Raw genomic sequence first — 12,733 nt, forward strand, 5'->3', positions numbered from 1 at the left:
TGCGTGCTGAATACACCAGGCTGTTAACTAAATCCCTTTTGTTGAAGAAGATGAAACAAAGGGTTCTCAGAGAACTATTGGGGTCTAACAAACACCCCGTTCCTTTAATCAGAACTTCAAATGGGCTTTAGTGACTCTCCAGAAATATCACATTGAAACAGCCAGAAGGATGAAGCCCAGAGTTTTTAAGGGACACGATCCAATATATGAAAATCATCATGCCCATTTTTGCATTATTCATTCAAATGTCATCAAATTCTATTTTTGTTAATTTCTCAATATGCCATGTTTTAATAAAGGATGTAGTGAAAGAGTGCCTGAGCCTGGGGAATGTGGATTGTTCATTCCAGTTTGTTGTCCATTTTTCCTGCATGCTTTTCATAAAAATATGTGGCTGAATATTTGAGCTCTAATTCAAGATCTTCAACGGAATCTAAATCAGCAGTTTAATTGGAATTTGAGTTAGGCTCATCATCCAGAACTTGCATTTCAGTTTAAAACAATACAACCAAGACACTAAAATGAGCCTTTCCATATAAGGAAAATCAAAACTATTAAACCTCCAATAATTCACAGAAGCACACAACGGGATGCTAAGTGGGGCTAGATATAGGAGTTTACATTAAATTGAATTGAAAATATTTTTCTAAGGACATTTTGGTGAGAAATTGTAAGGATTATTTTAAATTAAATTTTAATTCACATTGTCATCTTTTGATTTGTAAACAATTCCCTGGGAAGCTGCAATAATTATGGAGCCACAAAGGGTACTATTTAGTAAAAGTATAACTTTTCAATAGACTGAAAAAAAAACACAACTTCATTCTTGTTAGATTCTGTTTGAAATTGCATTAAACTTCGCATCTTTATATTGAGCAACACTGGGGATTATATGTAGTATTTACTTCACAATAATAATAATAACAGTGATGGTATTTGCTAAGCGCTTACCATGTGCCAAGCACTGTTCTAAGTGCTGGGGGAGATACAAGATAATCAGGTTGTCCCATGTAGGGTTCACAGTCTTAATCCCCATTTTACAGATGAGGTAACTGAGGCACAGAGAAGTTAAGTGACTTGCTCAAAGTCACACAGCTGACAAGCGGCAGAGCCGGGATTTGAACACATGATCTCTGACTCCAAAACCCGTGCTCTTTCCACTGAGCCATGCTGCTTCTCACAATCATAGGATGATAATAAACAATCCTCTGTGGAATTTGTATGGAACTCAAGAGCTAAATATTTAAAGCTAAGATTCTTGTTAACCTGTGATCCTGATATATGAAAGCATCTCATTACAGAGTACAACCTCTTATTCTTTCCTCCACTATAGAAAATTGGTGCAAATGCCACGAAGGGGATGAAGCCTTTGGTTTCTGGCTTTAGGATGAAGTCATTGCTTTCTTACATGGAGTGTTTTGACTGGATTCCCAGACATACTGAGTTTCCAAAAAAGAACTGAAAGTGTCTGAAGGAAGCCAAAATGAGCCCAAATCAGGTCTTTGTGACCCACTGGCTTTACCTGCCAGTCCTGGGCTCCTCCCAGTTACTCTTCCCCTACCAACCCCAATACGCTGCCACACTTAAAATGAAAATTTGGTACTTCTGTTACTCTGGATAAAAATCCCAGTATCTGCACATTGATCTGACTGCGCAAAAAAAATCCTGAAAATTCTGAAATGGTAATAATACACTCAGATCACTCATAACATGTGTTTGGATTTTGTATCATGGTATCATTAAGGACTTACAAAACTGTGAAATAGTCATCCGATAGCTTATATCCGTGTGGGTGTAACACAATTGAAATGTCAGAAGAAGCAGTTCTGTATATGTATATGGTGTCCCTCACATGGTTGTGATGTGTCTGGCACTTCAGACTCATAGCCTGGCCCAGGGTCTGCTGTCACTCAAGAGAGCCCAGACCCCTGGCAAGGTCCTACAACCCTCTAGATTTTCCTTTCCTCGAATGGGCGAGATGTGGTCTTCCGTCACATGAACCCCACTCCACCCCTTGCCTTGCAAATGATCGCCCTTCCAAATGACAGTGGGTTCCTTCCTAAGGTTGGATATAGTTAGCTTTGGGGAAAAAGGGATCCCTCTCTGTCTCTCCGCATCCAGGCAAATACATCTCTCCAGCATCCCAGAACCACCCAAACCTGAATACAGGTAATCACTAAGCTAAGACCTCTAAGTGGGTTTTTAATTGAAGAAATGTAAATATTATTTACCCTCTCATTTGGTAACAATTAGAAGATAATTCTGCTCCCAAACTCTTTTCCCTTTTCCTCCAACACTTTTCCCCTTTTCCTCAGGACACTTTCTATTTTCCCACTGGCATTTGGTGCACATGTTCTTCTTGGTCCTGTTCTCGCCTCTCTTGAGATGTCCCAGGTTCCACTTTCACCACCTCCAAATACCCATCAGTTACGATATTTCTATGCCAGGGCAGATCTGCAGTTGATCCATACAATTGTTTCCCTTCCCCAGGGGTAAGATCCTCACTTCAAAATGTAAGACATTTCTCCTGTGACTCCATACTTCCCAATCTTTTTTTGTGTGTGTATCCTGAGCACAGAATCACACCTCAGAACCATCTTCTACCCAACCAACAGGTACCTCCCTTCCTCCTTTCCCAATACTCTCCTGTGGTTGGCTGAGATCCATTAGGCAGCACCTAATCTATCCCTAGTACTTGACTCCAATTAGCCTTCCCATCAGAGAGGGAGTCCACAGGAGTGAGTTTCCTTCTCTTATTTAGCATTAACTTCCAGTTTCCTTCTCCTTCCTTCCTTCGGAGAAAGGAGCTTGAATGACTAACACAGTGGTAAAACGTGTCATACCACTCATACACAATTAAAAATTGCTGAGCATTCCATGTAAACCTGACCAAATCTGGAGTTTGTCCTGGGTTCCATTTTGAAAAATAAACTGAAGAAGGTTTTCGAGATGACTCCTGAAATGGGATCACTCCAAAGGCTTCTCTACACTTCCCACCTCCCTCCAGACAGTAAGTTCATTGTGGACAGGAAATGTGTCTACCAACTTTATTACATTGTTCTCTCCCAAGCCCTTACTTAGTACAGTGCTCTGCACACAGTAAGAGCTCAATAAATACAATTGATTGTCTTTCTTGGCTCCAGGAAGACAAGTCACTACAAACCCAACACAAGCCCAACCTCAAACCTTCTGTGGGTACCAGTGGAACATTGGTCAATCCTTTGATCAATCCCCATATATGTGATATTTACAAATAAAGGGCTTCAGGTGGCAAATATGCACATCCTCAATGGCCTTAGCCTCTTTTGTTTTCTGAAGACAACATGCATGGCATTTGAAGGCATTTTTAAATAAGATAAACTGAGAATATTACAAAGTACGTTTGCAATACTTACTGTACTGGCAGTTCCTTCCCATAAATTCCCCTGGACACTCACAGGAATAGTTGGCAATGAGATCTGTGCAAATTCCACCATTCTTACAAGGATCTGCTTCACACTCATTTATATCTAAGGAAAAATAGAGAGAGAAGAGAATTAGCTATTTGATTAAATGTTTTCCGGGTAATGTCTGGTTTAAACACAAGAAATCAGACATTATCTAAGGGTTCACGTGGTTTTGGTTCAAATCGGAGACAAGATTTTTGGAATCATAGTTATTTTCAACAAAAAATGCAAACTATGCAGAATGCATAGCAACTAACTAGATCAAGCAAGCATGAAAAATAGATGGTTGCAAGGCTAAAAATATTTTTGTCCAGTTCCCAAAACAAGCATACAAACCCTTGCAACTATCCACGGTAACCATACAATTTGATAAACTCAAATATATCAGTGGAGAGATGCATTAACATCACTTAGAGTCCTAAAATACATTGCTTCAGTAATAACTCATGCCAATTAACACTGTCTCACTTCATCTTAATTCATTCAAATTTTTACAGGATTGCTTCAGTTTCTAAATACTCCCATTTTGATAAATGAGCTAAGAAGCAAATTAGAGTTAATTGCCAACGATAGATATTTGTAAAGTAAAATTAATGTGATATGTGCTAACTTTATTCCAGAAAATCTTCTTTTGGCAGAGTAAAGGGGCATATATGCAAAATCATGTTTCCTTGTAGGAAGAGAATGAAAACACTTTAAAAGGACAGTAATTGTTGGAATCATTTTGTCCAGAAAAAAAAAAATACCTTTAATTGGCCAATATTGTACATGCCTAAAAATTATAGATCTTATATCACATATATTGGAGTGTATGTATGAGAAATACTATAGAATCTTTATAGTAATAGATGAATTTACAACTAAAACATGTCACATAGGTTGCCAACATTCAAACTGAGGATTCATTCATTCATTGGATCATATTTATTGAGCACTTACTGTGTGCAGAGCACTATACTAAGCACTTGGGAAGTACAAATCAGCAACAAATTGAGACAGTCCTTACCCAATAACAGTCTCACAGTCTAGAAGGGGATCCATGTGAATGACCTGAATAGGGAATTTAAACTTATCTTCTCCCTATTTATTTTGATAGTGGTCCAAACTATGCCATGAGTGTTTGACTATGGATTCACCCATGAGGAATGACAGATGATACAGTGCTGGGACTCCAGGACTGAGAACTGTGTGGCTGAACTGACGTTCAGGGTGGTGAGTGACATTCATACTCTGGTCTCAGCTAACTGTATTCCCGCTGAAACGTTGAATGCCACAATGAGTAGGCAATCAGGGGAGAGGCACGCTACCAGGGTGCAGTCTTCACCCATGTTAGCCTGCTAATAATAAAATAATAATAATAATAATAATAATAATAATGGCATTTATTAAGCGCTTACTATGTCAAAGCACTGTTCTAAACACTGGGGTATATACAAGGTAATCAAGTTGTCCCACGTGGGCTCACAGACATAATTCCCATTTTACAGTTGAGGTAACTGTGGCACAGAGAAGTTAAGTGATTTGCCTAAAGTCACACAGTTGACAAATGGCGGAGTTGGGATTTGAACCCATAACCTCTGACTCCAAAGCCTGGGATCTTTTCACTGAGCCACGCTGCTTCTCTAATGGCACAACTAAGATGAGAATCCAAGTCTCGATTCTCCAAGCAGTGTTGATTCAAATGGATCAATCACAAGGCTGCAATGAGGTTTGTACAATCCCAGTCTGAAGGAATTTTCATGAAAAAAATGCAGGAGATGGATTCTGGAGGCAGTTTCTTTTGTGGGAAAATGGCAGAGTAACCACTGAGTCAATAAGAATTGAAGGTTGACATTGATATACATTCGGAGATTATCATCACGTCCATCACTAGCAGAATGCTTCCCATGCTGGGAATTCATTATTTGTACGCTATTTTAAAGACTGAAAAGTTGCACAATCATTGAGTACATTACGATCCCCTCTCACATTTGCATCTGGAGAGTTTCCAGTCCTCTACCAGCCTCGGCTATGGGAGGGAGAGTCAAGAAGAGGCCTACCCACTCCATTCCTAGCTTGGGCAGTGGCTAGAGAGTGGAAGGCAAACTGCTACAAGTCAAAACTCACCTGTGTTGGGCAGCAGCAGCATGGGAGAGAGACGAGGACAGAGACTCACATTTGCCGCGTGGAAGGAGGTATGGTAAACCCCTTCCATATTTTTACCAAGAAAACTCTATGGATACACTATCGGAATGATTGCAGATGGAGGTGGGGCATTCTGGGAAAGATGTGTCTGTGGAGTCGCTATAGGTCGACATTCATTCATTCATTCAATTGTATTTATTGAGCGCTTACTGTGTGCAGAGCACTGTACTAAGCGCTTGGGAAGTACAAGTTGGCAACACATAGAGACAGTCCCTACCCAACAGTGGGCTCACAGTCTAGAAGGGGGAGACAGAGAACAAAGCAAAACATATTAACAAAATAAAATAAATAGAATATGTACAAGTAAAATAGAGTAATACATACATGCAAAAGATCACTATGGCTTAATTATGAAGTAGGATTTGTGCCCTGCCAAGCACAAAATGAGAGTCAAAGGTCATAGTGGAGAAGCAGTGAGGCCTAGTGGAAATACCAAATGCCTGAGAGTCAGAGGACCTGATCCCGGTTCTGCCACTTGTCTGCTGTGTGACCCTGGGGAAGTCACCTCACCTTTCTGTGCCTCAGTTACCTCATCTGTAAAATGTTTTCTTGGATGTCCTCCTGTCACCTCAAATTTAGTCAGGCTAAAACTGAACTTCGTGTCTTCCCACCCAAACCCTTCCTCCTGCTCACTTTCCCATCACTGTAGATGGCACCACCATCTCTCCTCACAAGCCTAAGACTTGAAAGCATAAGACAGAACAATATGATACGGTTCAGTGTGAGTGAAGCAGAGGTTGGGAAGCTTAACATCATGACTTGACTGACTCCACATGCGTGTTCACTGCTGATATTTTCCTAGTCAATCTGTTTTTTTTTTTCTAGAAGACACATGTGGAGAGGAAGAACAATCCCTAATACTTCCATCATGCTATATCCAAACTGTATAATTAAAATATGTTACAAGAAACTGGAAAATACTGGCCTCATGGCAAAATCCACCACTTACCACATCTCATTACTGCAAGTTATTTCCTAGAGAATGTGGTAAACAAGGAATCCCATGGATTAAATCATGAAGCCATATTCTTCAACGAGTGAGCAAGGCTCATTTAGATAGACAACAAGTTGCTTAAGGCAAATGCAGTGATTTAGCACACTAATAAATAGATCAGAGGTTGCATATTAAATGCATGACCATTTTGAGGATAACTCATATTCCCATTTTAATGCACAGTGAAGTTCTGAGGATAAAGCCAAGACAAAATACATGATCAAACTTTAGGGCATGAGAAGGGCGATTTGTTTTTACAGCTATTCAAACAGACTGTTTTTATCCAGTCAGTGACACTGAGGCTCAAACCCTTCTTTGACTCCTTCTTGCTACATCATACCATAACACTGAAAATACTGATCTCCTCTCCACCTCACTTGGGAAGCATACTGTAAGCCTGATGGATTCATGAGAACACACAAAACAAGACAGAACTACGCCCATCATTTTACATAAAACTAAATTATGGCAACTGAAGGGAGAGCAGCAAATCCTTTACAGGATTCCTTGTTTTGATTTGGAGAAAATAAAGATACAGATAGATTTCTGAAGCAATCAGAATGCTGAGAGATTTGGCAGAAAGAAGACTCAGGAATGGTGGCAGAGACATGGAAAGGCATTTTGGGAAAAAAGAAAATCCAAGAAGGTCCAGGAAATGATTGAATGATTGGAGTGTGGGAGCAGGGAGAGGTTCGATGGAGAGGAATTTTCTCTCACCATGTCCCACCCGAATCTGGCTCTGGCTCCTTGGGGCTCAGTAAATTGAGCAACATAGCACTATTAGCAAGGCCTAGTGGAAATAATAATAATAATAATAATAATGGCATTTATTAAGCCCTTACTATGTGCAAAACACTGTTCTAAGTGCTGGGGGTGATACAAGGTGATCAGGTTGTCCCACGTGGGGCTCACAGTCTTCATCCCCATTTTACAGATGAGGGAACTGAGACCCAGACAAGTGAAGTGACTTGCCCAAAGTCACATAGCTGACAATCAATCAATCAATCAATCAATCAATTGTATTTATTGAGCGCTTACTGTGTGCAGAGCACTGTACTAAGCGCTTGGGAAGTACAAGTTGGCAACATATAAGCAGTCCCTACCCAACAGTGAGCTTACAGTCTAAAAGGGGGAGACAGAGAACAAAACCAAACATACTAACAAAATAAAATAGAATAGATATGTACAAGTAAAATAAATAGAGTAATAAATATGTACAAACATATATACATATATACAGGTGCTGTGGGGAAGGGAAGGAGGTAAGATGGGGGGATGGAGAGGGGGACGAGGGGGAGAGGAAGGAAGGGGCTCAGTCTGGGCAGGCCTCCTGGAGGAGGTGAGCTCTCAGTAGGGCCTTGAAGGGAGGAAGAGAGCTAATTTGGCGGATGGGCAGAGGGAGGGCAATCCAGGCCCGGGGGATGACGTGGTCCGGGGGTAGATGGCGGGACAGGAGAGAACGAGGTACGGTGAGGAGATTCTGCACACAGAATCAATTGCTGGTATTTATTGAGCGTTTACTGTGGGCAGAGCATTGCATTAAGTGCAAGAGAGTACAATACAACAAAGTTAGTAGACACCTTCCCTGCCCACAATGAGCTGACAGTCAGAAAATCCTCCAAAACTTGATTAATCAGCTTCCAGCTCCCACCTCTAACCCAATGACTCCCAGCCCTGAGCTCTCACTGCCTCTTCAATCTGGCATTTCCCCATCCACCCTTCCCTCCTTACTGACAATGGCTAAGGACCCCATAAGCACCTTGATTACTCATCTCAGCCCCATAATCCTTAGGTAAACATTCCTCTACTCTATTCTCTTTCCTATCCCTAACTGCTTTTACTGTCTCCCCCTAGACCATAAGACCACAAGTGACAGAGCCGGGATTTGAACCCATGACCTCTGACTCCAAAGCCCGGGCTCCTTCCACTGAGCCACACTGCTTCTCTCAAAGAGCACAGGGCTAAGAGTCAGGGGAACTGGGTTCTAATTCCAGCTCCATCACTTGCCTGATATATGCCTTAGGCAATCCCTGAACTTCTCTGTGTCTCAGTTTCTTCATTTGTAAAATCTACCCCAGTAACTGGCACATAGTAAGCACTTAAATATCACTATAATTATTATTAGTGTTATTAATTAAAGGAGGTACCTTGGGCCACTCAGAGGATATTCACACATACGTTGACTGAGTGGCATGGCAGAAGTAAATGAGTTTCCTTGAATTTGAACATTGAATTTTTTTCACTTAAAGTTCCACCTGATATCTTTGGACTACTTCCTGCTAATAGCCCGATTTTTCTTCCTGCTCCTCCCATTTATCAATAATGTTGGTCTGTCCATCTTCCAGTTAGACTGTATGCACTTTGAAGGCAAGGGCGGTGGAAAGTATGCTTCCCGCTTCTGTTATCACCTCCCAAGAGCTCAGGGCAGTATTTCTCACTTAGTAGGCACTCAATGAATACCTTTGCTTACGTGAATGATATACTCTATATGTAGAGGCCAGGGGATTTCCTGAAGAATTACTAAGGAGGGTATTTTAGGCTGGGTCCCAAATCAGCTTAAGACAAGCCAAACAGGAAGTTAGTGAGTATGGTGCTCTGCAGCTGGGCCCAAAAGCTCTGGAGCTGCACATCCCTTGGTGTTAACTCCTTCTGGCCCTGGGCACTCAGGCGTCAGCACATCTGCCCGACAACAGGGCTTCTCGGCACGACCAGTGGCTCAATTCTGGCCTCCAACCCCACTCCTGGCCTGGCGACTACCAGGTAAATTCCTGGGCCTCCAAGCCACATCTGGCCAAGTCAGCTGTGTGAGGACAGGAGAAAGCCTAGAATCACTGGTGCCTCTGGCCGACACCGTAACCAAAGGGGAAGGGGCAGACATGGACAAAATACCACAATAGCACAATCACAGCCAAAATTATCAGCCCACCTAGGCTGGGCAGCCACAAATGTCCAAGCCTACCATTAGCAGTGTGGTTTACTGGATAGAGCACAGGCCTGGGAGACAGAAGGGCCTGGGTTCTAATCCTGTCTCTTCCACATGTCTGCTGTGTGACTTCGAGCCACTTGACTTCTGTGGGCCTCAGTTATCACATCTGTAAAATGGGGATTAAGAATGTGGGACCAGCGTGGATAGGGACTGTGTCCAACCTGATTAACTTGTATCTACCCCAGCACTTAGAACAGTTCTTGGCACATAGTAAGTGCTTAACAAACACCATAATTATTATTTTAATTCTCTGTGCCTCAGTTACCTCATCTGTAAAACAGGAATTAAGGCTCTGAGCCCTATGTGGGACAGTGACTCTGTCCAACCTGATTATCTTGTACCGACCCCAGTGCTAGAACAGTGCCGGTATACAGTAAGAGCTTAACAAATACCATGATTATTATTATTATTATTAGTTGGCCACAGGGTAGAGATCATTAGTGCTGGGTAGGGAAACAGGTATATTTGGGAAAGCCTGTGGATATGATAAACCCTGGCCACTCCATTGCATTTTATATTAGAACAGCTTATCCTAAATTCTCATGGAGGTCAGAGCATAAATGATTTTATTCCCTTGTTTGGAAGAGGGAGTTTTGGCCACTGAAGCTATTTCTGAAGGGAGCAGCACACTAGTTCTTGGGAAGCAGCATGGCATAGTGGCTAGAGCATAGGTGTGGGGCTCAGAAGGTCATGGGTTCTAATTCCTGCTCTACCACTTGTCTGCTATGTGGCCTTGTGCAAGTCACCTCATTTCTCTATGCCTCAGTTATCTCATCTGTAAAATGGGGATTAAGACTGTGAGACAGGGACTGTGTCCAAACCAATTTCCTTTGATCCACCCTAGTGGTTAATATGGTATCTGGCACAGAGTTAGCACTTAAATACCAGAATTATTGTTATTATTACTACTTCCAATTTATAAATACTCATTTCCCTTTTTCACCTTTGAGAATAAATCATCAGGACCAGAAAGACAAAAATCTATCTCAGAAGTAGTAATAACAATAGTAGTAGTACCACCACCAGTAGTAATGTTAATAAAGCAGCTGCCCATGGTGCGGAGAAATGATTTAGGCATTTAGGAAGTACAGAAAAATCAACTGACATTTTCCCTGCCCAGCAGGATCCTACACTCTAATGGTGGAGACGAACATTAAAATATGTACAAGTGGCCAAAAAAACAAACAGAGCAGACATATTCATGGCCTAAGGATGGCTCATAAGTGCTATCAGCTCTCATATAAGAACCTTGTAAGAAGATATGTTACCACTTTTAATTTTCTCCAAATTGTTTAATGGGCACTTAATTTTTTTTTCTCTAAGATGACCTTAGCTTTTCTAGAGAGGCCTTAATGTAATACTAAAATGATGAATAACTGAAAACTTATGAGTAATGCATCTTTTTTCAAAGGCCCAGATAAGGGGCTAAGAATCTAGTTAAATTTGTATCAACGGCTGAAGAATTTCAATTAACCCTTTACTTTATTTCTTGCCCTCCCTCTGACTTTCCCATTAATGTAAACATCACCACTATCCTTCCTGCCACAACAGCCCATAACCTTGCCATTATCCTCAACTCATCTTCCTCATTCAACCCACATATTCAATGTAGGTTGTTTTCTAGTGTTTCTTGCTAGAGGTTGGAGGAGTGTGAGGAGGAAAGAAACCTCAAGAAGGGAGAGGACACCCAGAATTCTGGAAATTTCAAAGATCAGGCCCTGACTTGTGTGGACAATTTGCACTTCCCAAGCACTTAGTACAGTGTTCTGCACACAGTAAGCGCTCAATAAATACGACTGAGTGAATGAATGACTTCAGCCATGGTTAACTGCAACGATAAAGGGTGCTAAGTGATGGGCTAGTTATCAAGTGGGTATGCTCAAAACTCACCCTCACAAATGCAATCAAGTTTATCATTCAGCAGCACCAAACCCATCAAGGTAACTCAATGTCAGGCTCCAGTAGTACCAGGTTCCCTGAAAGGAGGTCTGCGCAAGATCACAGCCACTCTATTAGCCAAAAATCCCAGCTCCAAGTACCAACAAGAACAGTGAATGGGGTGCTTTCACAACTCTTTCTACTGGGCCGCCATTCAAAATTATGGATTTGGCTAGACAACAGCACTTAAGACTGGTCTGGTGAAAAAGAATGTGATCTTAAACTGCTTGCAGGAAAGCAAGAAATACTTTGTCAGCTCTAGAATGTAATAATAATAATAATGTTGGTATTTGTTAAACACTTACAATATGCCAAGCACCGTTCTAAGCGCTGGGGTAGATACAGAGTAATCAGGTTGTCCCACGTGGGACTCACAGTTTTAATCTCCATTTTACAAATGAGGGAACTGAGGCACTGAGAAGTTAAGTGACTTGCCCAAAGTCACACAGCAGAAAAGTGGCAGAGCTGGGATTAGAACCCATGACCTCTGACTCCCAAGCCCAGGCTCTTTCCACTGAGCCACACTGCTTCTTGTGGCTCCTTGTAGACAGGGAACGTGTCTACTAACTGTTGCATTGTACTCTCCCGAGCACTTAGTACAGCGCTGTGCATATTGCAGGTGCTCAAATACCACTGATTGATCAGTGCTTCACAGTAGCACATAATCAGAACACCAGAACACAAGAAGATGCTGAAGACTGAAACGGGCGGTTTAGATCAAGAAACGGACAATGAATGGTGAGAAGCCAAGGATCGACTGGAAATGCTATCCAACATTAAGAAAGCTTTGATTCCGGTACCTGTACCCCAGTACCGCTGAAAGAGAACAGATGGGTCCATCCCAAACTTTAAGAAAAAAAACCTACCAACATGCAGAAATGATCCCAAGATTTGCGGCGGCAAATGGCCAAACAATGACCCCCTTTCTTGGTCACTAATTAATGTCACATGCTGGTTCACATCTATTTATTTGTTAATCACTTAAACATATCCCTAAACATTCTAATTCAATTAATCTCTCCCATATGTTACAAGATACTTTATTCATCTGATGAAAAATTAAAAAATAGAAACCAAGAGATTTCTTCTGCACCCTCTCTCATCAAAAGGCTTTAACAAAACCATGTTCAATTCATTTTGGCTTTGTTACAGTACAAGATCACTAGTGAAGGGTGATAGAATTAT

At 41.5% G+C, this 12,733-nt stretch overlaps 1 protein-coding gene and 1 non-coding gene across 2 annotated transcripts in view; one reads left to right on the forward strand and one right to left on the reverse strand.

Annotated features, from left to right (window-relative positions):
- EDIL3 (EGF like repeats and discoidin domains 3) overlaps nt 1-12,733 on the reverse strand; it is a 319,182-nt gene that overhangs the window by 140,165 nt on the left and 166,284 nt on the right. Inside the window, exon 6 of the mRNA XM_038765904.1 lies at nt 3,396-3,509. Within this exon, the coding sequence (XP_038621832.1) occupies nt 3,396-3,509 (114 nt within the window). The remainder of the gene's footprint in view (nt 1-3,395; nt 3,510-12,733) is intronic.
- On the forward strand, nt 5,405-5,542 carry LOC119944944. Its single transcript, XR_005456083.1, has one exon. It is a non-coding gene; the product is annotated as a small nucleolar RNA SNORA7 (small nucleolar RNA).

This window comes from Tachyglossus aculeatus, chromosome 23 (genome assembly GCF_015852505.1).
Source record: "Tachyglossus aculeatus isolate mTacAcu1 chromosome 23, mTacAcu1.pri, whole genome shotgun sequence".
NCBI lineage: Eukaryota > Metazoa > Chordata > Mammalia > Monotremata > Tachyglossidae > Tachyglossus > Tachyglossus aculeatus.